At 44.6% G+C, this 27,398-nt stretch overlaps 1 protein-coding gene and 1 long non-coding RNA gene across 7 annotated transcripts; one reads left to right on the forward strand and one right to left on the reverse strand.

Moving 5' to 3' along the window:
* Nucleotides 1–8,849: 8,849 nt before the first annotated feature.
* Nucleotides 8,850–15,347, forward strand: LOC103654891 (uncharacterized). Its single transcript, XR_004857986.1, has 2 exons — nucleotides 8,850–10,058; nucleotides 10,157–15,347. It is a non-coding gene; the product is annotated as an uncharacterized lncRNA (long non-coding RNA).
* LOC100194403 (putative protein kinase superfamily protein) lies at nucleotides 15,166–20,035 on the reverse strand. Of its 6 annotated transcripts, none has more exons than XM_035966688.1 (8): nucleotides 19,480–19,989; nucleotides 18,431–18,570; nucleotides 18,099–18,277; nucleotides 17,872–17,987; nucleotides 17,576–17,786; nucleotides 17,116–17,353; nucleotides 16,554–16,704; nucleotides 15,166–15,929 (listed from the first exon to the last, which is right to left on the reverse strand). In XM_035966688.1, exons 3-8 carry the CDS (start codon nucleotides 18,166–18,168, stop codon nucleotides 15,534–15,536), a joined length of 1,182 nt encoding a protein of 393 aa, XP_035822581.1. In that variant the 5' UTR covers nucleotides 18,169–18,277; nucleotides 18,431–18,570; nucleotides 19,480–19,989; the 3' UTR covers nucleotides 15,166–15,533. The 6 variants fall into 6 exon arrangements, with proteins under 6 accessions (XP_035822581.1, XP_008676645.1, XP_035822582.1 ...); XM_008678423.4 differs by having other exon boundaries at nucleotides 15,166–15,965; XM_035966689.1 differs by lacking the exon at nucleotides 18,431–18,570 and having other exon boundaries at nucleotides 17,576–17,780; nucleotides 19,480–20,035.
* Between the last annotated feature and the right edge of the window lie 7,363 nt (nucleotides 20,036–27,398).

The following is a 27,398-nucleotide window of genomic DNA, read 5'->3' on the forward strand; positions in this document are numbered from 1 at the left end:
AGGTCTACCATAATGTGGATTATCTATTACTAGATCCGTGTTTTACTGTTTATATATGCGATGGTGCCGTTTGAACTTTGCGCGTGTGGTCGCTCGACCACAGATAGAGAGGTGTCCCGCTTCAAGGCAGGGTCGGCCCCGAGGGGCGCCGGGTGGGGCGGCCACCCTGGGCCCCAAAACTATATGCCCCTAAGTATGTATCGAGTATATGATGTGTGATTTGAAATTTTAGTAATTGGTCTTAGTTTTAGTTTCCATTTGGTAGTCTATCCGTTATCTATTTGTTAACTGCAGCTTGTTGGAAAAACCAAGAAACAAATCGATGAGACCGTCGCAGTCTTAGAGGAAACAAACCATCGCAAAACTGCTAATCTGACGTGACGACACGTTGAATGCGTGTTTTGTTAAATGCATATAGCCATAGTGTGCAGTGTACTAGTCCTCGTATTTTATATGTGTGTATTTCTTCAATCTCATAAATTAATGATTGATCATTTATTATTCTATACAGGGTGCATAAGCCAAAAAAAATATGTACGAAACTCTTTTCTTATTATGCGCGAGTGATTAAAAGGTTAATGCAAGTGATGTGTAGATGAAGTATTGTCTGCTAAAGGAAATTTTTGAGCATGCTAAATAGTTGAATTGTTAGGCTGGTGCCAATGGAGGCTAGAAGGGAGGCGAGAAGGGCCCTCTACCGCCCCGCGCGAGGCGATAGGCAGGCGAGAGGGAGAGAGAGGGCGACGGCACTCACGCCCGGCGAGAGCGGGCGATATCGCCCCGCTCTCGCCCGCGTTGGCGCGCGCGTCTGGGCGAGAGGGAGGCGAGAGGGGGGCGACGCACTGACGGGACGAGAGTGCGGTGGCGCGACGTGATTGGTCCACGTGTGCCACGTGGACTAGCCGTTTTTTACCGTTTGGAGTCCAAAAAATTCGAAAAAAAATGCAAAAAATCACAAATTTCATTCCCAATCCATCTATAAATATCCCTACCTGTTGGAGGTCATAATTAGATTTATGTAATTTTCTATTAATTGTTATGTAATTTTTTAATTGTCATGTACTTTTCTTTTAATTATTATACACTTTGTAATTTTAAATTCAATAAAAAATATTATGTTGTGTGATTTGTAAGCGTTGAAATAAATCTGTGTGAATTATTTAATCCTGAAATAGAAAAGCTGATGTGGCTGTGGGCTGAGGCTATAGCCTGCTACAGCCTGTGCACTGGAACAGCAGAGACGAGAGTGGAGGCGAGAGCTGACGTGGCAGAGGCGAGAGAGAGAGGCTGTGCACTGGACTCAGACTTATTCTACTGTCTCTGTTGTATATGGAATCTTATTTATTGTGTATGTGATTGTTTCATGAAACGAAAAAAATCTTTTTAAAAAACTCGTCGGTGGGGCCTCGGTCGTGGCCGTAAAATGTCAGGAGAGGACAGCCCTGTCCAAGTCTCGTCGGCGGGTCACCTCTCGGAGATGGGGGCACGGGGACGGTTGGTTGGCTTGGCCCCCAACAGTCAGCAGCCACGCAGCAAGCAGGTGGCTGCCACGATACGTGCCGACCCAAAACAGTGCCTACCGACACGGGTACGGGCCACACGGCGACGCGGAAGTGTGATCCTGATCCGTGAGCGAATGCCTCTCGTTTGGCCGCGACGGACGGACGGACGGGTCCGCTGCTGGGCAGTGGTGCACCGGCAAGTACAGCGCCGACGTGACGGGCTGCGGTCCTGCACCGCACCGGCGGCGCCGTGGCTGTGACCTTGACCGGGCGGGGCGGCTGACCTGACCAACCGCCCGTGACGGTGAAAAGTGTCGTGGAACCGCTTTATGCTAGGCCGTTTTGGGTTGAAGAATAAGTTAGTACATAATCTTCTCACTACTTACTATTTTTATTTGGTTTGTGGAATGGAATGAGTTGATACATCATCACTCATTCCTTATAGTTAGTTAGTACTAGTATGACGAATTAGGTCATTCCACCAAATGTTGACTGCGCCGAGACTCGAGGGGGGCGGCGGGGGGCATGGGCCCATGGCACAGTAGTCGCGCCACTAGCACCACCACGCACCACCGTGTCCATGGGCTCGCTTCCCTCAATGGTCCATGCTGCGCCCCAAAAGAGACGTTGCTGCTGGGCGCAGAGCCCTTTCGGGGAGAGGGCGTGGCGGGTCTGCTCCGTCGCACGCATCGGACGGCCGAGGCCTCCGCCTGGGGGCGGGCACCCCCGCGCGAGCGCGGCACGTGACGGCCAGCTGTCTTGGCCCCGCCCGCCGGGCCGCCACGTTCGCTGCCGGAGTTAATAAACTGCGGCTGGCCCGGACCGCGAGGTGCTGCTGTGCTACCTGCTGCCGCCCGTCGTGGAAGTGAGACGGGAGGCTTTGACGGTAACGGTACTGCCACATACCTGCCTTTTGCTGCGCCACCGAGGTGCAAAGTTGGTCACGAAAAAGACTCGCTTTGCTTTTGCCGTCCACCGTCCACGTGCTACGTGGAAAACCTGTGGCGGTAGTCGCTTTCCTCTTTTTTGTTACTAGATGAGCAGCCTCTCGAGTCTCAAACCTCGAAGCTTTTACGTGCGTATGGGTAAGATAAATATGTTTATAGGGCTCAGGATCTAAAAAGTCACGGATTCCTACAATTACAACGACTCAACCGATTATTTGTTTATGTCGATTTTGAATAATTTTTTTTTCTAATAAATTTTATAGAAGCTGACTGAAAATCTAAGCGTTTGACAGTCAGCAACAGCTTTTGGTGGCCAGAAGCTGAATCAAACAAAGTCAAAGACACCTCATTTTGGTTGCCTGTCAAGATAATAGGCTGCCTGGTTGAGGGTACTACCATCCAGGACTTTAAAAGGCTACTTTGGAAACCAAATTTTTTCGAGGAATTTTTATTTTTTTAAAAGGTAAACTAGCCCTTAAACCGAACAGGTTCAAGGCACGATAAATTACTCTCGTCTACTGAAAAGCCAGGACTGTACTATTTTTCTTTAATAAGATGGAGGGAGTTGGTGCAATTACACGGGAATATGGACGTACGAGTGGGTGAAGAGAAGTAAACCCGGCCGCCATGTGGGAGAACAAGAACATACATAAGCACAAGTACGGTTCCATAACACCTGCCATAGATTGCCGCGCGTATGGCCTGCCAAAATCACGGAGGCCAGAGGTGCTGTAGTCGACTAAACCATGTAGAGGGAGAGAGTGAGTAGCTGTAGGCTGCAAAGCGAGAGGTCGAGAGCCTTTTGGGCGCTATGCTTTCTTTCTGCTTTCTTTTTATTTTATTTAGTTGGGAAGTTGAAGAGAAGGCATGTTAGCGGCTGATTCGTTGTATCGCCAAGGTGAAGTGATATGGGACACGTGTGCGGAGGAGATTTTTTAAGCGACGTGGATGCTGCTTTTGGTCGCGGGGCTGCATCCGTTTAATAGAAATATATATATATATATATATATATATATATATATATATATATATATATATATATATATATATATATATATATATATATATATATATATGTAGAGAGAGAGAGAACTCACTCGTCTCCCGCGTCAAGAATTTTGTCCCCGCGTGATCGGAGAATCGGACGGCACGCGACGGCCAAGCGTCCGTCTGGGTGCCGCAATCATTTGTCCCGACTCCGAGCAGGTAAAAGGACCGCGCGTCGTCTTCCTGCTCGCGCGCGCGTCTACTCCGGCCGGCTGTACGCAATGGAGGGTGTGGATGCACCTGTATTACGTAACGATGAAGGACGGGGGAGGGATATGTTTTGGCCAATTTTTTTTAAAAGCTCTATATTTTTTAGAGAAAAAAATAAATACACCTAGATTTATGTACGTTTTATTTTTTTATTTTAATCTTGGACTTAGCGACGTGAGTAATTGCCGCTACATAACTGCATCGCAACGCTGCTGGCTGCAGGCTGCTAGACAAGGACTGGGGGCCCCCACGGGATCCTTCACCTCAGGTCGACAGGCGACAGCGATGCGGTCAGGGTGGATGCCAGTAGTAGCAGTAGGGTTCTGGGTTCTTAGCGGTGTTTTAAATAGCGGGAAAATAAATTTATTCTCAAATTTTAAAAATTGCAAATATCGGAATATATCGCGATATTGGTTCTTAGTCAAGCAGGCAGCATGGCCGCCCGGGACCGGAGCCATCATCGACCATCCAGCGTCCCAGCCTTGGGCATTCACAGCCCCTCCGTTCCCTTGCGTTGCGTTGGTTGTTTGGGTCATTCATTCGTTCATTCATTCACCCCATCACCTGCCGCAGGCCCGCAGCAGCAGCAGCAGGCCGCAAGTGAGCGGTGGTGTTGCTGCCTTGCGCCCAGCAAGATTAAATGGCTGTTTGGTTCGTGGCTAAATGTGTCACACTTTATCTAAGGTTAGTCGTTCGAATTTAAGAACTAAACTTAGACAAAAAAGTTAGGCAAAGTGTGGTAAGTTATACATCAAACCAAATAGACCCTAAAATCGCCATGCGCCTGCGCTCTGGCACTGGATCGCCGCAGGCGCCAGGCGGGGCGGACGTCGTCGGCGCCTGCGCGCTGACGCGACACGCGCCATGCCTATGCCTCGGGCAGGCAGCTGATGCGCCCCTGCAGTCTGCACTGCTTGCATGCGCACCCCCCCCCCCAATCCCATGCCCATCATCCACCCTGTCCTGGTGCCCTGCCATCCATCCGGATACGATACGACGACTGATGAAGGCCAGACCGTCCGCACCTGATCTGAAACAAACAGGCCTGCGCGCCCATGGGTTCAGCTGCCACGTTGGTGCTCGTCCGTGTTCAATTCTCGGTTCATCGGATGTGGACGGCCCACAGCCCACTGGAAAGTAAACATAAGCCGTTGATACGCAAAGTTACATAATGGTCTCAGTCAAGGATTCACTGAGATTCTAACCATCATTTTCGTACGTAAAAAAATACAAGACAAGCAACAGAGTGGTACAACTATGCTCTCTCCCCGCTGCCAACGCAAAGATCCTGCACGCGAACGGAGCTAGAGATCGCCATGGCTCCGCGCGCTTGCATTTATTACTCGGCAGGAGTGGTAGGCCGCCAGGCGGGGCGGCGCAGGAGGGGCAGCAAAGCGTGGCGACGTGACGCGTCCACGCACGCACCTGTCGCGGGGTCGGGCCCGGTCTCGCCGCGCCATTCAGAATCCAGCTGCTTGGTCCGCCATGGATACCTACGCAAGAAGCTTGGGCCGTGGGCCTCGAACCGCCGCGGCGACAGCGTCTTGGGCCTGATCCTAGTCCTGGGTACTGACCGGTGACCGCAACGTAAAGCACGAGCCTTTTTGTTCAAGGAAGCCAACGCACTCCCGTGCACGTCGTCGTACGTCCAAGTAAATCCCACCTTTGTGGATCTTGTTGTTGATCCGGGCCGGCCGGCCTCCTCATCGATCTGCTTTGCTTTCACCAACCACATGTCTACGTACGTTTGCTTGCTGCCGTTAGTAGAGAGATCGTTTCCTTCGATTAACCGCCGCCTGTGAAAATTAAACGTTTCTACCAGTTGATCTGGAAAAAAAAAAAACATTAGTACAAATAGATAAAAAAACACTTCTATATTGCTTATTTGCAGGACTTCTATATTGTTTCTTTGCAGGAGAGCCACAGGCCACGTGATACCGTTTCCGTGTAGTCTCGACCGGTGTACCTGCAGAAAAAACAAAACTGGAGAACATTCCCTTGTTCTCCCCACGGGAGAAAGGCCCCAAGCACTACAAGCCATGATATGATAGCCATGCACGCGTTGCGCCAGCAAGGCAGCAACCATCCATCCATCGCCAGCTACAGCTACAGCGGCGGCGGATGTGCGTATGGATCAAAACACAACAGCGCAACGCAAGCAGGGTCTCTAAGCTAACTAGATGCACTCATGCACCATGCACGCATGCATGCAGCTTTACCCTGTCGCGTGCATGTAGGCCAGCATGGCCGTTTTTTTATAATAATAATTCAGAGGGTGGTCGGTTATCCTGGCCAAAGCTTGGTTCGTGACAAACCGGAATTAACAATTACAAACATTAAATGTAGTTAAATTACAAAAGAATTAACAAGACAAACTCACTAAGGCCCCGTTTAATTTGTTTCGTTGGAATTGAATTCTATTCTAATAATTATAATTTAGACAAAACTAATTGAGTTAATATATTTATTTATGTCATGCATTTGTATGTTATCCTAAATCATATCAGAAAGATAGTTATACACTACATTTATGTTATAGAGAAACAAGTAGCAGAAGAGTATGCTATAAATTGTACGTTAGAAAAAGTATCATGTAAATCTATAAAATTAATTTTCATCTTTCACCCTATGAATTTGAGATAGACTTATATGTATATTTTAGAAAATTGTGGAACGTCACATTCTAAAAAAATAGCCTACTCCTTTAGTTAAATTCTAGTTACTCAAAATGAAGGGAAACAAACTGACACTAAACCTAATTAATCTAGGATTAGCAAATATTTATCCTAGCATCACGTTGATGAATTATATGAACTAATTAGGCTTAATAGATTCGTCATACCGTCTAGTATACATATGTGCAATCTGTTTTATAAATACACTACATTTAATAATACTTTTAACTAACATAAAACATCCTACGTAACATGGACTAAAATTTAGCCCATTGCGGCTACGTGCCCCTCAGCGATCGACAGCGACCACTGCAATTAGTCAAAATACGTGAGATCTGAAAAATCCAAAAAAAAAAAAAACTTGAGATCATCTTGCGTTGAACAATACACCTGATGATGGGGTGGTTTAGCTTGACGGCATGAGTGAGCTGAGCAAGCGAAGTAATTAACAACGCTGTGTGGTGCGTGTAACGGTCTGGAGCAGACAAGGCCTAGTGTTGCAGGTCACAGATGTGGATGCTAGCTAGCTTTGGTGAGCAAAGGGTTCTGTTAATTATTGTATATACATATATATATACACACCGCCTCTGTTAGTTGATCCCTGTCGGGTGAAGCAAGCTAATCTTTGTGATGTATATATGGGCTCGTTTGGCAGAGCTCCGCTTCATAATTCTCTAGCTCCGAGAGCTAATTTTCTAATAGAGTGATTCTCTAGCAAAAGTGAATCTATTTGATGAAAACTGTTTGGTAAAATAGGCTGTGAAATAATTCCTGATGGGTTAGAGAGTAGGGAGTAGATTGGGATCGGTGGGAAGCAGGTTTTTTTGCTCTCACTTTCTAGTACAAAATAGAGACTATATTTACTCTACTCCCATAATGGAGCAGTTCAGATTTTTACCGTTTGGCTTTGCGGGACTGATTCTCGTTGGGAGCGAAGCTATGAGAGCTCTGCCAAATGCTCCCATAATATTCAAAATCCAGTAGTTAACTACAGGGTGGTTGTCGAGCCATTGCCCCCAGATCTAAATTAGAGAACATTCACCATACTAAGGGCATGTTTGGCATGGCTCCAGAGCAGAACTCTAAGAAGAACCTGTCAAGAGCCTGTCAAACACCATAAGTACAGAGTTGTAAACTCCATAAAGTTTTCAGAGCTGCAATATAGATTTTTGGAGTATCTCTTTTGCTGCTCCACAAACTCTAAAAAAGCAAGCTAGATGTGGTGTTTGGAGTTATTTACCCGTCACTGCCACTGGTTATGAGAAAACCAATTAAATCTGGATCAGAGTTGCTCCACTTAGAGTTTTAAAGTGGATCTACTCTAAAGCGAAGTGGAGCCAGGCCAAACACGTCCTAAAAACCAGTGAACGAAAATAACCCCTAATGCAAGATTTTTTTGGGAAAAATATTTCTGCAATTTCTGTTTTTAGAAAGCTACAAAGTTATACACTTATACTCAATACTCCTTCCATCCTATAATGTAATACTCCCTCTGTCCCAAATAGTAGTTTTTAAAGCTTTTGGTTAATTTTTATGTCTATATTTAAATAGATGATAATTAATGTAGACACATATATAAAACATACACTAGCAATATAAAAACAACAACTAGCCACCTTAAAAAAAAGGCTACCAAGTAGAGGTCAAAACATGAAAACTACCACTAGGTTGTCTGATCGTGTATATAGTCGTGGAAAAACACTATTTTGTTATGTAGACCGTACCATGGTACTGCTGCAACTGCAATCTATAGAGACAAAAATATTGTAGAAGTAATAGAAGCTGGTACGGATTAAAGCCAAACGAACATATTAAGATATAAGATGAAAGATAGGATATGTAAACTGCTACAGACATCCTAACAACTTATAAAACTTGCAATTGAAGGCCGAATTGTAAAAATAACCACACACATTATATATATAGAGATATACCTTTTTGTTTACGATATTTTATCGAGCCATATATAGGTCTTAAATATAGAGATATACTCTTTACAAATAGAAAATAGTATATGGGTGTATTGTAGCAATATATTAGGCGCCACAGAGACTAAAGATTAGTCCATTATTTTCAATCCCTAAATTGTCAAACGTTCTGAATATTTTTGTTCCCTAGAACCAAATAAGGTCTAGACTAAATTTTAATTGTGGAACTAAAAGTCACCGGAATAAAGAAACCAAACATGCTTTTAGTATTAAATATCCTGGAGATGAACGCATTATTCTATGTAGACATGTCCGTTGCCTTTGCCTGGTGGACTGCTGGTGGTACGGTCTAGTATGGTGGTGGACTGGTGGCTCGGTGTTAGCGAGAAGGGTGGGGGGAATCTGGAGCCCGGCCAAGTGCTCCAGACAAAATCCACTTCATCAGTCAGAGTCATCAAACTTTACAGACCGTCTACATGCACCACCAAACCTCCCATCCGTGGCTGCCCTCTCTCTTTCGTTCCCGCGCGCTTCCCACTTCCTTCCATTCCACCGCGCTGGCCCTCGTGGGACTGCGAGACAGAGAGTGAGAGGAAGCTGCGTCCCTCGCTCGTCTGCACAGCAAAGTGGCGGCCGCCGTAGGAAGAGGAAGGCGATACCATACCCTAGGTTGCCGTTTCGTCCACGTAGTCTCTATCGTCGTCGTCGCCGTCGTCTCTGCCGCCAGAGCTCGCCGCCTGTATAGCTAGCACTCGACGGCTTCGTGGGCATGCTAGCCCTGCAGGGACGTGGGAGGAAGAGAGATAGTGCCATAGGTAGGACTCCTAACTTGTAGCTAGTAGCTAGGGAAGAGCTGCTTTGATAGTTGGATTGCGACATGCTTTACCACACCATTGGCTGCTTTGGGTGGTGCTGCCGGCCGGAGAGAGAGAGAGAGAGAGAGAGACGTTAGGCCGGCCAGCGCTTTAGGTTCAATATATATATAAAAAAATTGCATCAAAAGCTGCATCATCCTTTAGTCCCCTTGGGAAGTATTCTCGCCAGTGTCTTGTGCTCCATGTCCTTTGCATTCCCTCCTTTGTGTAGCTGCTGTACTATACTCCACAGTACTTTTTCGGTGAGCAGGTGGCCATGGAGCTACTTGAGCTGTGCTGTATTGTGTGTACTCCTCTTCCTACATGTGTTGTCCAGCTGCTAGCATATGCTTTGCTGCCCCCCCTCGATCGATCTCCTCTCCTCTATAAATCCAGCTCCTGCTCTTTCTTCTACCTCCATCTCCTTCACGCCTTCTCGCTAGCTGTTCTTTCCTCCTCTCTCAACCCTAACCCTAGATCTCTGCTACCTTCCTCCTCCCCTCCAGCTAGCACAAGTCTGTTCATCTTGCTGTCTTTGTTGCTCATCGTGCTCCAGTTCTGTTCCTAGCTCGCTACATATAGCGTTATACTGCATGCCCAAAACGGAACACATGTTTGTGCTCTCCTGGCCGGCCAGTCTCTTCATTCCTTGCACAGTTGCAAATACAGTTGTGTGACAGAGATAAACAGAGAGTCAAATACGTACATAAAGAGGTTTGATCAAATTCAGATTTGTGTGCGTGCCTGGCTCCCTGTATGCCACACATGTAGCGCCCAACCCAGATGCTAAGGTTGCCTGCTGTGGGTGGCGTGCAAGGGGCCAAGCATGCATCCATGCATGCATGCACTTTTGTTCGATTCATTCTTCATGCCACTTTTTGATGGCTAGTACCATGTGTGTGTTTCCATATGTTCATGTTTCGATATGATGTAATTTCATGTTTGGTATATATGCATGCATATATATACATCTCCTCCATTCTTTTTGCACAGGGAGCCGGCCCAAGGGAGGAAGCTATAGCCAAACTGGTGTGTGGATTACAATTTTGTGTGCTTCTCCTCACCGGCCAGTTTGCCAGAATAATGGCAGCAGCTTGCTCAGCTCCGAGAAGAAACCAGCTGTGAGGTTATCAGGAACTTGTATGGTTTCAATTTGTTTGTGGTTTTTAACACATGGCAGATCGATCATCCTTTGCCTCAAATGAAGTACACATATCGCTAGTAGCTCGCCTTCTGCATGCTTTGGGATATGTATGCTTCAATATACCATCGTGCGTACGTCGTGTGATCCCTGAATTCCAGAAACATACACACAACATTTTTTTACCATCGATCTTTATTTTGATCTAGACTGTATTATTAATCTGAATTGAGTATATACATTGTCATTTGTCAACGTGATCATGCTTTGGTTTGATTTATTTCTGTTTTTTACATGCTCGCTTTTCTTATCTGTCAATCCTTTCTACTGCTTCTTCTGCCCTCTCTACAGTGAACATCATTCATATATATAGGCATCTTTCCGCTTATTATTACTGTTGTTTTCAAATGAAACTGCCACGCATTTAGCTAGGATTGGTGCTGCAAATGTAAAACACACAACCAAGGCCCAGTTCCTACTGGACTACATTACATTACATGAATCAACAAATTAACCCGTTAAAAGGCGGGTGTCTGGGTTTTCATTAATTTCTTTTGTTCCTTGATTTTTTTTCAGTTCAGTTCAATCCTTAGGACTAGTTTGGCAACCCTATTTTTTCATGGGATTTCCAATTTCCCAAGGAAAAATAAACTAATTTCCCTTAGAAAAATGAAAAACCCTTAGAAAAATAGTGTTCCCAAACTAGCCCTTATACTGTATATAGTTATATATTAGTGTTTCTCCAATGCATGGGGCTTATCATATGATCAGTACGTGGAAGGAGCTGCTTGTAGCTAGCTAGCACAGTGAACAGTGCGCGAAGGAATTTCTCTCAAAAGGTTTTCGAGGGACCACACACATCTTTTTTCCCAAAAGGTTAATTTTGAACGACAGAGAAAGTACACATACATATAATCCTTGTAGTCATTGTATATGCGGTAGATTAAGTGATGATATCATATTCATATATGTCGTTTAAATTTACTCCCTCTGATACAAATTATAAGACATTTTAACTTTTTTCAGATTCATGGACATTATTATATATGTACTTAAATATATATACATTATGTCTAGATACATAATGAAAACAACGTATGCAGAAAAATTGGGACACCTTATATATAGTTTATTAGAACAGAGAGAAAGAGAGAGTAGTTGTTTGTGTGTAATGCATGCCTAGCTAGTGGTTTTTGATTGAAAGATCTTGTACCGGTTCTCCGGTTGGTGTTAAGACTGTCTCCAGCAACGTCCTCTATATCCGTTTAATATAGTCTCCTCTAAAAGATTTCATCCCATATATCTTCTTTCTTTCCAACAACGTTTTCTAAATCACGTACTCTATACGTAAATACATATATTAAAGACATTTTTAAATTTTTAATTTTTGTACAGACGTATTTGTCATATTCTTAAATGTATTGTACATATTTTAATTTTTCTAAACCGGTTGTTTTAAGTATGCAAATGGATAGAGGATCGTTTAGAGAAACTATATAGAGAGAGAATCCAACAGCGTTCACTAAATTTAGAGGATCGTTTAGAGGATGCTACTGAAGAGAGTAGATGACGACCTCATCATCTAAATTTAGGGTAGTGAAGGCATCTACTGTACATGTAATATTCCTCCATATAGGCATCATTTTAGTGACCCTTCCCCCACCGCGCTTGTTGCGGCATGCAGGTTGGCATTAGGTTGCCTTGGTGGTTAATTATGTTAGCGGTTTATTGTTATGGCGTGTCTCAGTTTATGTTGTGGAGTGTGTGTCATGTTGTCGCTTCTGCTGTTGTTGTGTGGATGCATGCATGTGTTTTGTGTTGTTTGTGTAATAAGTTTCTTGTTCGATATTAATACATATGGCCGCCAAATTTCTCACCAGTTGTTTTCCTTTTTGTTTAAAAAAGAAACACACTTGCAGATATATCTCAATATATATACTTGGTTACATGCGTTTTCATAAGGCCACTGGATGCAATTTTACTTCATTCATTATGTATGTTTTCTTTTTCACCCATGTTGGTTTTAGCATATGCTCACTTCAACATCATCAAGTACTAGAAAATACTTGCGAAGTAGGGCAACCTTTTTTTTTTTGGGAAAAAAGGCGATAAGAGATTTTCTGATTAATATATTAGACGAGAAAAAGAAAACCACCCTGTCCCTGATATACAACACCAACCGCCAGTCTACTACTTAGAGAGAAAAAAACATAAAAAACAGGCCCAGATCGAAGCACCAGCAGACCGATCGGAGAAACCAAAACAAAACCGATGAGCATTGACAGTTTGACACCAACTCAGGCTTTGTTCGGGTTAGATTGGGGGTGTAAATTAGTTTAACTTATACCCGCGTCAATCCATATGTATTAAGATAAATATTAAAATATCCAAACAAAGTAAACATTGCACTGCATCTTCATGCAATCACACCATCGTCACATGCGTCCTCGGTGCATGAGTTAGCTTAGAGAGTACGTGTTTATCCGAACACTGAACTTTCTTTTGGCATCATCCATCTGCATGGCTAGTATTCCTTCCTCGGTTCCAAATTACAAGCTATTCTAACTTTTCCTTTTTTTATGCATCTAAACATTAATTGTACATACACACTGCACTTAGAATTTTAGATAGACGCTAAAAACTACAGATCTTAAAAGCTAAAACGACTTGAAATCTGAACGAAGAACGTACGAATTAGTTTTTCTAGCTCAATTGTCTAGCTATATGAGGGCTTTTGTGCAACGATGACGTGAAAGAGTTGCACATTTTTTTACAATTTTCATGATGGTTGTTGCTCGATCTTTAAAAGCAAATGTCTAGCTAGCTTAAATTACGGGCGCGCGCTTGTCCGGTATATATCCGTACACGAACAGAAAGTTGGACTGTGCCAGCTCAGTTCATGCTCCCCCCAGCTTTATGCTTTGCATTGGGGCTTGCTGTGGCCTGTGTGGGTCCTCTTGACAGATACTGCCTACTGAAAAGAAACCAAAACACGTTGAATATAGTTTTTTTATAATGAAAAAAAAATCTAGCCTTTTGCGCACTCTCCTGCATACAGCTTTGCAGATCTGAAAATAACAAACATCCACCATTAAACAAAAGGAAACATCCTAAGAGAAAACACATAAACGAATCAAACACCCTCTAATCTAGCATTGGATCTCCAATCATAGCTTGCAAAGATCTCTATATATCTAACACCTCTAAGGCTCGACATACTGTAAGGATCTTTTGTTGAGCTTCTTCTTTCTGCAACAATCTCCAAAATCTGAACCAGTATGTTCCCCTGAATAGAACCTACATAATAGATAGGTTTTGGTTTAAAATTTAAAACACCATCATTGCGACAAAGCCAAAAGACCAAAACAATACCGTCACTCCAATTAGGAGTTTTTTCTATATGCGAGATTATTGTTAGCAACCCAATTGCCCATTATATGATTAATACTGATGGTAAGTAATTCTCCAAATAATTATAGCAAGGTAACAATTTAAAAAAATGCTAAATACTATCATTTTAATTACAAAACTTGCATTTCATGCTACCTTTCCAGATTCCACCCGAGCTTAGCTAAGTTGTCACTGGTGAGAGTAACAACTCCGTGGCCCTACCTAGATACCCACAAGAAAATTATATATTTTTGAGGGAGTTTAAGTTTCCAAAGCAGCGTATTACGATTTGTAGGGGTGTACTCATTAAAAGAGAGTATATTGAGTGAACCGAGAAATGCCCATCCTCCTCCCCCCTCCCCTTCCCCCCAAAAAAAATCATGTCTCTCCATTGTTTCAAATAGACAGCTGGTTACTAGAAATTTTCCTTTTTTCCACGGTTCATGGAACGAAGTGTCATGTGCGAGCTACTACTAGAATTTAGAGTCTATTTAGTTGAACTATGAGCTGTGAAAAATTTGTTCAAGTTGAAACAGCTATAGAACGTCTTCCCATTTTCCACCAATTTTTTTTTTAAAAAATAGCAAGATAAAACAAAAAAAAGAGTACACAAGGTGCTAGAAAAACTGACTATAAAAATGCAGTTGCTTCTGGAAGTAAAAAAAAACAGCTTTGGGATCCATCTGTTCGGTTGACGTTGGTTCCTGCATTTTGGCAGCAGAAACAAACTTGTAGAAAAGCCAGCAGGTGTGCCTTCAATTCACACAGAGGGACAGATGAGGCGCCTCTGATCTGAACATAACGCATGCATTTCATGCAAAGCTGCTTAACTTTGAATGAGCTGCATACACCACCACACCATTTTCTCCGTGATCACCACGCATGCCGTTGCCACTTTGGCAAGGGCCACGGCCACGGCCACTGCACTGCACGGGTCACTCATTCATCGTCCACGTATGTCGTACGTGCTAGCTCCCGCCTTCCTGGCCGCTTGGCCGGCCAGCCAGTCAGCACACAACAGGCAGCAGCAGCAGCAGCCGCCATTGTTGCAGACCTGCAGGCTTCAGTGCATGGACCAAGTCGGGCAGGAGCTAGCAGTGCTACAAAGACGTGCGCATGCATGTCGTAGGGGGTCAGCGGCGGGCCAGTACGCAGCCCGGCATCCACAAGGACCGTGCCAAGATTTGTTTGGAGTCCTCTGGTTGGGAGGAGCACGGAACACCTGGGTCCCGTCTTGCACGGCGACGACCTCGCATAATTGCGGTGACAGAGACAGGGAACAGGACGGATGGCAGCTGCTTCTGCTTGGACGATGGACGAACCGCGAACGCCTGTGCGTGCGACGATGTTGGACGCCTACGGGACAACGCATCAGTGTCTCAGTTATCGAAAGTGATGTAACTGAAGCTCGCTGGATCATTGATGCATCCGAGTGTTAGCGACCTAGTCGGAAACGGGGAAGAGGAGGAGATCGGGGCCTCGGCGGCGACGGCCGGCGAGGACAGTTTCAGTTTCAGTAGAGAAGGGAAATTGTATTAGAAACCCAATCTGGGCCAGATACATTCTTGTTCTTGGGCCGGACGCGGTAACCTCTTCTTCTGGGCTTGCTTGTACTTACACCGTGGAAAAAAGAATCGCGTCTTCAATCCAAAATTGCACACAAAGCAGTTTCCTCACATGTACTTGAACCTTTTGACTCAACAATGATGTTGCGCCTACAAACGAAGCAATTAAATCCATCTGTGCCTGCCTGCCTACACTACACATGTCTTCCACACCTCCAACCAACTCAGGTCACTACCAGCCAGCCTGACCAGTCTTTGACGAAGGGATCAAGGATCACTCGCGATCCGACACCCCGGTGAACGCCATGGAGGCCTGCGTGGACTCGTTCGACAGCAAGGGCGAGGAGTGCGCCATGAGGGAGGACAGGAACGTCGAGGAGGACGTAGGCGGCGTGGCCACGTTGTCGCTCGCTTTCCTCGTGCTCCTGACCTTGAGGTCCATGAAGTCGCTGATTATGGCGGGCTTGCTGACCGTCTCCGGCTCGACGTCCCACTCGCCCGTCAGCATGGCGACGACCCTCGGCATGTCGGGCCGGTGCCTCGTCACGTCCTGCGTGCACAGCAGCCCGACCTTCAGGAACCTGCAGGCCTGCGCCACGTCCAGGTCGCCGCCGCCCAAGGACCTGTCTATGATCCTCTCCAGACTCCCCTGCTCGTAGTGCATCCATGTCTGCAAGAGGAGAGCCCCGTTGGTGATCTCTGGGAACTGTGGCAGTAAAGAACAAAAAGCTGTGTTTAGAAGGTTTGTGTCGTACGATGAGTTTTCAGGAAAAATCCAAAAAAGGTAACTCCTTCCGTCTCAAAATATAGTTCTTTCTATCCCACTTTTTTTTCCCTGTCCACATTCATTCAAATGATAATAATACAACATTCATATGTTACTTAATGAATATGTGATTAGTTTAAAACGAGTTATATTTTGGTACCGAGGGAGCTGAAAACAAAGCTCCTGGTGGTCTATAGCACCAGTTTTAAGTGTGCGGCATTGGCCATACCCATACTAGCTACATTAATTCTGAGAAGAGAAATTTTGAAATGCCATTGACAAAGAGAAACATTGACTACAGTTCTGCGCACCCGAATCATGCATCATCATTGTCGTACTCATTTTCAGATAATAGAAAGTAGTGCTATAAATCAACAATCTGTAAATATACTCCTTGGTTGATGAACACTGTAGGGGACCCCCCTACAGTAATTGCCTAAAAAAATCAACAATCGCGAAACAAAATTCTTCAACTACACAAGCAGCGATGGAAAGACATGTCAACTGTACTCTAGAGCGTCATCTGACCTTTTCGAGGAGTATCTGATCTCCGTATGCTAATCTTGTATCGCTGTTTGATCTCCCGCAAACAATTTCCAGAAGCAGCACGCCAAAGCTGTACACATCTGATTTGCGTGTCACCTGTCCTCGAATAGCATACTCAGGAGCCAAATAACCCCTGCCAATTAAAACGGAGTAAGCAAAGCTGAAAAAAGTATTCATAGGCCACATGTATATATCATATACAGGTAAGTACAAATGTTATTGCTTTGCTGAACTCTCTGGACATTTCTTAAAATTTAACAAGTACTCCCTCCGTCCCAGTATATAAGGCGTAACCACCTCTGGTTCAAAGACCAAGAAATACATTTAATTGTCTCTATACCACTGCATCGATATACGTATGCATAGAGAGAGCACGCCTTATATTGCGGGACAAGAATAAAAAGTGGTTACGCCTTATATCATGAGACGGAGGGAGTATCATCCAACTAAAATGAAAAGGATGGTACAAGAACGAGCTTCTCTAGGCGCTCGAGAAACAATAAGAGAAGAAATCGAAAAAATATAAAAGCAGACGCTCACTTACAGTGTTCCTGCAACTCTTGTGCTAACATGTGTTGCGTTTGGTGGAAGAAGCTTTGCTAGACCAAAATCAGAGATTTTTGGGGTAAGGTCCCTATCAAGAAGTATATTGCTTGCTTTAATGTCTCGATGAACAATGTGGGGACTGACACCATGATGGAGGTATGCTAATCCCCGTGCAATGCCAAGGCAAATATTTACTCGTGTTTTCCAATCAAACTGGATATTGCTGTGGCTGGAGCCTGATCATAAATAGTATAAAAAGGGTTAGGACATACAGTATATATGAATTAACCGAAGTTTTTTTTTTGGACCAAAGACCAGGGCCAACTTATATCGAAAGTTTAAACAGAAACTGCAACGGTTGGCCTATTATATTACTTTGTGATGAATAGTTAAAGAAAAATAGTATATGCTTATGCATTATTTGGTTTAAATCTATAAGAATAGTTACTATGCCATACCTAGAAGTGTTTGTGCAAGGCTATTATTTTCAAGATGATTGTAAACAAGGATTCTTTGGTCTCCTTCCGCACAATACCCATAAAGTTTCACAAGATTATCATGTGAGATGTCGGAAATTGCCACGAGTTCATTCAGAAACTCCCTTACTCCTTGTCTTGACTCCGACGAAAGGACCTTGACAGCAATAACTGTACCATTCCTGAGCTGTCCCTGCATCATTAAGTTGTTGAATATCAAACACGTCTAAATTACTCGCAACTTCAGTGGTTTCTGTGTTGAAGGCTATGCACATTACCTTGTAAACGGAACCAAAACCACCCTCACCAATTTTGTTCAATGGGTTAAAGTTATTTGTCGCCCTTACTAGCTCCTTGTAAGTGTATTTTGTTATATTTGAACAGCCAGGTACGTCTACAAAAGCAAAGTTGTATCACAATAAGAAACAAAACAAGCTAGGGGCCAGTATACTATAATGTATAAAAAGGGATATTTAAGTGTGTACCCCATGTACGAGATCTCTACCTTCATTATGGTGGGAACTTGGTTGCCGCGTTGCCCTTCTTTTCTTGCAAAATGTAGAAAAGCAACCCATTGAGATTCTCAAACTATTATATCTTAGTGCTGTCAGCTCAATAACTTCAGCCTGGACTTATTATATCAATGCAAGCATTTCACCGATCTTCCCTGGCTTCTAACATGTTCTGAAAAAGAGTGAATTTCGGTTATAGGTACCAGTAGAAAGAGCTATATTGAATACATATGCTTTCGAAGTTAAGTCAACCTATGGTTAAAATTCTGGCCAAGATTGTCCAGTGGATGTTGCAACTGTTGAAGTGTATAAGTGGATAAACTACCTTTTCCCATCAGCTTAAGCTTTTGGGTTGAATTGGTTAGTGCGTCCACTATAACATGGTATGAGAGCCAGAAGTCTCGAGTTCGAATCCTGGCAGAGCTTTTGGGTTGAATTGGTTAGTGCGTCCACTCTAACAACAACCTACAAGAACCCACTATATGTATTATGGGGATATCTAAAATGCTTGCAACCAGAAAAGCATGTGTTGGTTTCAGTATATATAAGGTGCAGTAGTTGAACTTGCAGTAAATTCTGTAATAAGCTGTAAGAAAAATACATGCGCAATCTGCTTGCATAACTCTAGTGGCCATCTTTTTGCTTAGATTTCAACCAGACAAACAATGCTGATGTGCTTCAAGCTTACAAGCAGCATATACATATATGAGAGCTCAGCGCGTGCGTGTAGATAATCATTGAAACACAATTACTTGGTTCACGCGGGCAGGTGAGGCCAGCTGACTTAGGGTCATAACAAAAATGAAAATCAGACAAAGTCCACACAACTGGCACACACTTTTTTATTGAAAAAAAAAACAATACAGTTTTCAGTATTTATTCAGTGCAAATCCATTATTGGACAGCCATGACGGTGCATCAATGATTATCTGTCCCATACATCCAACTAATTTATCTCAGGCAAGCTCTGATGTGCGCCTGCCATCGCAAGCTGATACCTATCGTCCAACCAATGATTTCAGTGCGTGTGACTACACTTAACCAATAACAACCACATTACTCATGACCATTGGCGAATCGAAATTCGTTAACTAGCGTCAGTAATTCAGCTGGAACCTTCGTCTCGCAAGAAATCAACCAAGAGAAGGAAGCAGCCTACGCACGTCCGTCAGAGAGAACAACAAACAGACATGGAAAGTAATTGGGCTAATTCATTTCTTGGTGAACAGGGAGGGGGACCAGGAACCAGGAAAAGCCCGATAGTAAGGTACCAAGAGCAGGAACGAAAATCCAGCCTTGAACCGTCCTCTGCATACACTAAGGAGTAAGGAGTAAGGACTTAAGGAGAGAGGGCAATCAGCTAGGCTCACTCACCTGAACAAACCGCCGCCGTGATCCGGGAGGATGAAGCGAGCCCAGTAACCCACCCCCACCCCCGCCGCCGCCGCCGAGACAGATCCCGCGAGAGTCTACAACGCGAGGGAAGAGAGCACGCCGCGCCTTGTCGGTTATGATCGGAACAACCCACCCGCAGGCAGTACAGAAGGACGGCACCAGGAAAAAGCGCCGGCCCCCAAAGGCTCGGCGAAGGCCTCCGTCGGTTTCCCCACGAGGTGCCGCGCCGTGCCGCCACGGGGCGCGGACGCAGCAGCGGCGAGCTTTCGCGAGGGGTTGGGGGAAGCCGGGAAGGAGAGGAGAAGCCGGGGCGACGACGGCCCGTGGGGGGCGCGCGGACTGTGGACTCGTGGCGTGGTGCCGGATGGCTCCAAGTGGTACGCACGCGCGGTATTTGACTTGTCGTCCGCGGTGCGGGAAGGGAGGCCGGAGGGGAGGGGTGCTGTGGACTGGGGTGGAGGTGGAGCCGTGGAGGTGGAAGAGGCGGCCGGGGCGCCTCGGCTTTGAAAGGTGGACGGAGCAGAGGGGAGGAGGGTCAACTCAAACCGTTGACCACGTGGAGAGGTAAGGCGTCGCGTGGTGGCCGTGTGTACACTGTACAACTGTACACGCGGTTCGGTGGACCCGTCCGGTGCTGGCTCTGGTGGTCGCGGTTGAACCAGGTCAATTGAATTGAATTTGACCGAGACAACGTTTGGGGTGGCTGACCTGACTAGACTTGTTCTTAACGGCGTGTGATGTCTGATGTCTCTGTTACCTGATCCTTCCGTAGTTCCGTAGGTGTGTAACCGTACCGCGGATTTAAACGCTTCTATTTTTTATAGTATTTTATCTCTATCAATTGCAACTACAGCACTCTGAACAACCTTAATCCAACCGCATCGAACAGGTAGACGTTATATACAACATGCTAGATCTACTCTAATTCTCTCGCTTCTAAACTAGCCCGATAAATTGTTTCGGCTAGTTTGGGAGAAAAAATTGAATAAACAATCATTTACTTCTAAACTAGCCCTACAAGTTTTTTTGCTAAGAGCAAGAGAATTCGAGGAAATTAAATAGGAAGTATGTTGCTCCCAAACTAACTCTTTGAGTTTTTTTTCTAGTTTAGGAGCAAAGTAATTGGTGGGTGAGGGCCTAAAATAGGAAGGGGGATTCTAGTCTCCTTTTGCTACCAAACTTTTTGAAAAAGGAAGGGGTTTTAGCGGGATTTTTGTCCCCCCAATCCCTCTAGATCCTTTGCTCTCAAACTAGCTCTAACAATATTTGTGTTACATATCTTCTACGTAATATTATCCCTCCGTAGGTGTGTAATTGTATGTTGTAGGAATTGAACCTATAACCTGTAAATTCAAAGGCTAGAGCATGACTACCATACCACATATGTTTCCTAGAATGGAATATAGGAAAGTTTTGATTGTCGAGGTATGGCAGCTGCCATTAAACCATATCGGGATGCTCCGCCACTGAGTGTAGGACACCACATGCGTTTTTTTTGCTGATACAATGCTCCTATTATAGTTGAGCATAAGAATTATCATCACTTGTCGACCTCATAGTCGCTTCTTCTTTCTTTTATCCCTCACTAGGAAGATTCTATGTGGTACTTGACATTTTTCCTCATGCAATAAAAGCGTCAACCACGATGATTAGGCTCCGATACAAAATTGAAAGGATCAAGCAAGACATAGAGGGAGATGAATGGTCCTACTTAAAATCAAACACAGACACAATAGTCGGTAGACTATGGAGGTTCCATGGATTAACATAGAATTTTCATGCCTGATCAAAAAAGTTTCATGCAAATTTGCAGAAGTTCTAGGCTAGTGGCTAAAATAACAACAAGTGAAACAAATCATACTTGAAAAGTAGATCAAGTCAAATACCCACCTTCTTGGTGATCTAAACTTTCTTTTGCACCTAATACCTAAAACTGTAATGTATTATATAAGTAGATTAGGTGGAAATTCTAGAAATGCTACTCAAGCAAGAGAGAGGCAAAAACTCACCAACAAGAGAGGAGATACATGATTTACCGCAAGGTTTAAATGAGTCGACTAGGCTTGCATATATCCTCGCTGTTGAGGGAGCAATAAAGGCTTTGACTCTCTTCTACCTCCCGCATCTTCTCAAGCAAATCACCAAGTTTGAGTTTGAGGTTTATACTAATCTTCATAAAGGTAATACAAACTCCTTAGTGCTTAACAACAACTGATTGGCAGCTCATGGGCAACCCCTAGACGTTTAGGATCCCAAACTCCAAGAGTAACAAACATAAAGCACAAGCTAGGGGGAGAACCAAAGCTCTTAAAAAGTTGCTCTTGTTGAATGGCTCTCTAATCCACCCTCAAAAACAATCTCGCAATGGAAAATCTTTAAGAACTTAAGGTGCGCTTGGGTGGTCTTCAATGGAAGAGAGAGAGAGCTTGTCCACGAGTTGGTAATGTTTGTAAAATGTGTAGGCGACCATTGGAATAAGAAGAGTGAAAGGGAAATGTGCCCTTGGGCAATTTCTATAATGTTTTGGTGATTAAGTGCCCAACATGTTTAATTAAGTTCTTATGTGCCAAGTAAAGTGAGAACTGCAAATCAAAGAAAAAGGTATGTTTCTAGACTTAGTACATTGTTTTGAGTACTAACATATTTTGTCTAAGTGCTAGAAATAGGGAAGAAAGAATTAGAAAAAGACTTGGCTCTGTGCAGCCAACTCCAGCTCGGTTTGGCACAACGGACTGTCCGGTGGTGCACCGGACAGTGTCCGGTGCGTCAGGCTGGTCCGCGTGAAAAGGCCGCTCTCGGGACTCGACGGCGACGTACGACTATAATTCACCGGACCGTTCGGTGGTGCACCGGACTGTCCGGTGAGTGAGTCATTCGCGGCGAACTCATCGCCCTCGAAAAAAGCAAAGGGGCGACATGGCTATAATTCATCGGACTGTCCGGTGGTGCACCGGACTGTCCTGTGAGCCAATCAGCCAACGGTCGCCTGTGCCAACGGTCGGCCGCGCAATCTTCGCGCGACACGTGGAATGCTCCAACGGTCGGCTGGTGCACCGGACTGTCCGGTGTGCACCGGACAGTGTCCGGTGCACCAATCAGCCCAGAGGAGCAATGGTCGGATATGCCAAATTTGGAAGGAGATCAGGCACTAGACCGTCTACAGGACCTATCCGGTGGCGCACCAGACTGTCCGGTGCGCCACTCGACAGAAGGCAAGAATAGCCTTCCATGTTGATCTTCAACGGCTCCTAGCTGCTTTAGGGCTATAAAAGGGACCCCTAGGCGCATGGAAGAGTCACCTAAGCATTCACTAAGCATCCTAAGATTCCAAGACTCCAACTTCACGCATTCGATTCTTTGTGTTAGTGATTTGAGCTCCATTTGAGTTGTGAACTCTGTGTGTTGTGTTTCGAGCTCAAGTCGTGACTTGTGTGCGTGGTTGTGCTGCGTATTTGAGTCTTGTGTGTGTTGCTATTCCCAACCTTACTCTTGTTGAAAGGGAAATGTGCCCTTGGGCCATTTCTAGTATATTTTGGTGATTAAGTGTCCAGCACATATTAAGTGGGTTATTATATGCCAAATGATGAATGAAGTGAAAATTAACAAGAAGGTATGTTTCTAGACTTAGTACATTTGTTTTGGGTACTAATGAAGTTACCTAAGTGCTAGAAATAGGAAAAGAAAAAGATTGGAAGAGAGTGCCTGTGTGCAGCCAAGACTCAGCACAGTCTGGCACACCGGACTGTCCGGTGGTGCACCGGACAGTGTCCGATGCGCTAGGCTGGTCTCCGGCGAACTAGCCACTCTCGGGAAAACTTCGGCGGTGTACGACTATAATTCATCGGACTGTCCGGTGGTGCACCGGACTGTCCGGTGAGCCAACAGCCGCCAGTGCAACGGTCGGCCACCAAATCCGCGGGCGACGTGTGGCCCGCTCCAACGTCGGCAGGGGGCACCGGACTGTCCGGTGTGCACCGGACAGTGTTCGGTGCGCCAACTGCCACAAATCTGCAACGGTCGGATGCGCCAGAAAAGGAAGGAGATCGCGCACCGGACAGCTACAGGGACTGTCTGGTGCGCCACCCGACAGAAGGCAAGATTAGCCTTCCAAGAATGCCTCCAATGGCTCCTAGCTGCCTTGGGGCTATAAAAGGGACCCCTAGGCGCATGGAGGAGGCACTCAAGCATACTTTGAGCATTCTAAGTCTTCTACACTCCGTCTTTGCGCACTTGATTGACTTTGTTAGTGATTTGAGCTCTGTTCTAGTAGTGAACTCGTTGTGCTTCATTCGAGCTCAAGTCTTGGCTTGTGTGTGTGCGTATTGTTGTGGATTTGTGTGTGTTGCTTCCCACCCTTACTCTTGTGCTCTCACTTTGATATTTGTTGTAAGGGCGAGAGACTCCAACTTGTGGAGATTCCTCGCAAACGGGAAAAGAGATAAGCAAAGAAGAACATTGTGGTATTCAAGTTGATCATTGGATCACTTGAAAGGGGTTGAGTGCAACCCTCGTCCATCGGGATGCCACAACGTGGAGGTAGGCAAGTGTTATACTCGCTGAACCACGGGATAAACTCGCGTGTCTTTTGTGATTGTTTTTCTGTGATACTTGTGTGTTCGCAAGAGCTCACTACTTAGCCATTCTAACACTTAACCAAGTTTTGTGGCTATTAGTTGTTGAATTTTACAGGATCACCTATTCACCCCCCTCTAGGTGCTCTCAATTGGTATCAGTGTCGTTCTCTTCACGAAAGGGACTAATCACCCGAAGAGATGGATCCAAAGGGAAAGGGGATGGTGGTCAACGACAAGGAGAAGGAGTCCTTCCTCAACGAGCCGAGGGACGACAAGCCCAATGACTCTGGCTCGAGTCATAAGAAGAAGGACGAGAAGAAGAAGAGGCGCATCAAGAAGATCGTCTACTATGACAGCGACGAGTCTTCTTCTTCCCCAAGAGACAACGACGACGACGAGAAAAAGAAACCAGTTAACTCAAATTTTTCATTTGATTATTCTCATATTCCGTATAATTCCAATGCCCATTTGATTTCTATTCCTCTCGGTAAACCTCCACACTTTGATGGAGAGTACTACGCTTTTTGGAGTCACAAAATGCAGTCACCTTTTCTCTCTCCATCCTAGTATTTGGGAGATAGTTGAGAATGGAATGCAATTTGATAATATGGATAACCCTGTATTCATTAACGAACAAATTCATAAAAATGCACAAGCTACCACTGTTTTGTTAGCATCATTGTGCAGGGATGAATATAACAAGGTGAGCGACTTGGACAACGCCAAGCAAATATGGGACACCCTCAAGATCTCGCATGAGGGGAACGACGCCACCATGATCACCAAAATGGAGTTGGTGGAAGGCGAGCTAGGAAGGTTTGCCATGATCAGGGGAGAGGAGCCAATGCAAACGTACAACAGGCTCAAGACCCTGGTCAACAAGATCAGGAGCTATGGAAGCACGAGATGGACGGACCACGACGTCGTCCGACTTATGCTCAGGTCTTTTACTGTCATTGACCCTCATCTTGTGAACTTAATCCATGAGAATCCTAGGTACACAAAGATGACGCCCGAGGAGATACTCGAAAAGTTTGTGAGCGGGCGTATGATGGTCAAGGAAGCAAGATACGTTGATGATGCATTGAATGGCCCAATGCCCATCTATGAGCCCCAACCCGTTGCACTCAAGGCAACAAGCAGCAGCAGGGAGGCGCTACCTAGCAAGGTGGCACAAGTTGAAGTTGTCGGGCTAAATGAATATGAAATGGCCCTCATCATTAAGCGCTTCAAGACGACACTAAAAGGACGCAAGGAGCATCCCAACAAGAGCAAAGCAAAGGGAAAGCGCTCCTGTTTTAAATGTGGTAAGACTGGTCATTTCATAGAAAATTGTCCCGATAATGCTAATGACTAGGAACAAGAAAAGAGCGGGAAGAGGGAGAAGAAGAAGGCCTACAAGAAGGCGAAGGGCGAGGTGCACCTTGGCAAAGAGTGGGATTCGGATTGCTCTTCGTCCGACTCCGACGACGAAGGACTCGCCGCCTCAGCCTTCAACAAGTCATCTCTCTTCCCCAACGAGCGCCACACCTTCCTCATGGCAAAGGAGAAAAAGGTAAGCGCTCGAGATACCCCCTAAGTATACTACTTCAAGTGATGATGACTCTAGTGATGATGAAGTAGATTACACAAGTTTATTCAAAGGTTTAGATAGAACTAAAGTTGATAAGATCAATGAATTGATTGATGCTTTAAATGAAAAGAATAGACTCTTAGAAAAGCAAGAGGATATTTTGTATGAAGAGCATGATAAGTTTGTTAGTGTTCAAAAATCGCTTGCTTTAGAGGTTAAAAGAAATGAAATGTTTTCTTATGAATTATCTGCTTGTCATGAAACTGTGTCTAATTTAAAGAGCATCAATAATGATTTAAATGCTAAATTAGAAGAAGCAAATAAGTCTAGTTCAATTGTAGAGCATGTTAGTATTTGTAATAGATGTAAGGATTTTAACGTTGATGCATGTGTTGAACACCTTACTTCTATTGCAAAATTAAATGGTGAAGTGGCAAGTCTTAATGCCCAACTTAAGACTTGCAAAAATGACTTTGATAAGTTAAAATTTGCTAGGGATGCCTACACCGTTGGTAGACATCCCTCAATTAAGGATGGACTTGGCTTTCGAAAGGAAGCCAAGAACTTAACAAGTCAAAGGGCTCCCATTTCCAACAAGGAGAAAGGGAAGGCCCCTATGGCTAGTGGTAGTCAAAAGAATCATGCTTTCATGTACCATGATAGAAAATTTTCTAGAAATTCTCATTATAATAGGAGTTATAATGCTTTTGACTCACATGCCATGATTGCTTCAAGTTCCAATTTTAATGGTAGGCCTAAGAAAATTTTTGTGTCTCATGCTCCTAGGAAAATGTGTAATAAACCTACCTCTGTCTTTCATGCTTGCAACACTACGTATGTACTTTCATGTAGAAATGAAAAAGTGGTTGCTAGAAAGATGGGGTCCAAATGCAAAGGAGACAAGACTTGCATTTGGGTCCCAAAGACTATTGTAACTAACATTGTAGGACCCAACAAGAGTTGGGTACCTAAAACCCAAGCCTAAATTGTCTTGCAGGTTTATGCATCCGGGGGCTCAAGCTAGATTATCGACAGCGAATGCACAAACCACATGACGGGGGAGAAGAAGATGTTCACCTCCTACGTCAAGAACAAGGACTCCCAAGACACGATTATCTTTGGAGATGGGAACCAAGGCAAGGTCAAAGGCTTGGGCAAGATTGCCATCACAAATGAGCACTCTATTTCTAATGTATTTTTAGTAGAGTCGCTAGGCTATAATCTCCTGTCTGTTAGTCAATTGTGACACATGGGCTACAATTGTTTGTTTACAAATGTTGATGTATCTGTCTTTAGAAGGAGTGATGGTTCATTAGCGTTTAAGGGTGTACTAGATGGCAAACTCTACTTAGTTGATTTTTCGAAAGAGGATGCCGATCTAGATGCATGCTTAATCGCTAAGACTAGTATGGGCTGGTTGTGGCATCGCCGTCTAGCACATGTTGGGATGAAGAACCTCCACAAACTTTTAAAGGGAGAGCATGTGTCAGGACTAACAAATGTATGTTTCGAAAAAGATAGACCTTGTGCAGCTTGTCAAGCAGGTAAACAGGTGGGAAGTACTCATCACAGCAAGAATGTGATGACCACATCAAGACCTCTGGAGGTACTTCATATGGACCTCTTCGGACTCGTCGCCTACCTCAGCATCGGGGGAAGTAAGTATGGTCTTGTTATTGTTGATGATTTTTTCCGCTTCACTTGGGTATTCTTTTTGCAGGATAAATCAGAAACCCAAGGGACCCTAAAGC

This window comes from Zea mays, chromosome 4 (genome assembly GCF_902167145.1).
Source record: "Zea mays cultivar B73 chromosome 4, Zm-B73-REFERENCE-NAM-5.0, whole genome shotgun sequence".
Classification (NCBI taxonomy): domain Eukaryota; kingdom Viridiplantae; phylum Streptophyta; class Magnoliopsida; order Poales; family Poaceae; genus Zea; species Zea mays.

Bases quoted from the DNA above. Each gene is read 5' to 3' on its own strand.
- LOC100194403 (XM_008678423.4), bottom strand. From the start codon at position 18,168: ATGGGTTGCTTTTCTACATTTTGCAAGAAAAGAAGGGCAACGCGGCAA. The intron at 17,787-17,871 runs GTAATGTGCATA...TTAATGATGCAG, and splicing joins GTTTTGGTTCCGTTTACAAG to GGACAGCTCAGGAATGGTAC. The intron at 15,966-16,553 runs GTCAGATGACGC...TTACTGCCACAG, and splicing joins ATCAGATACTCCTCGAAAAG to TTCCCAGAGATCACCAACGG.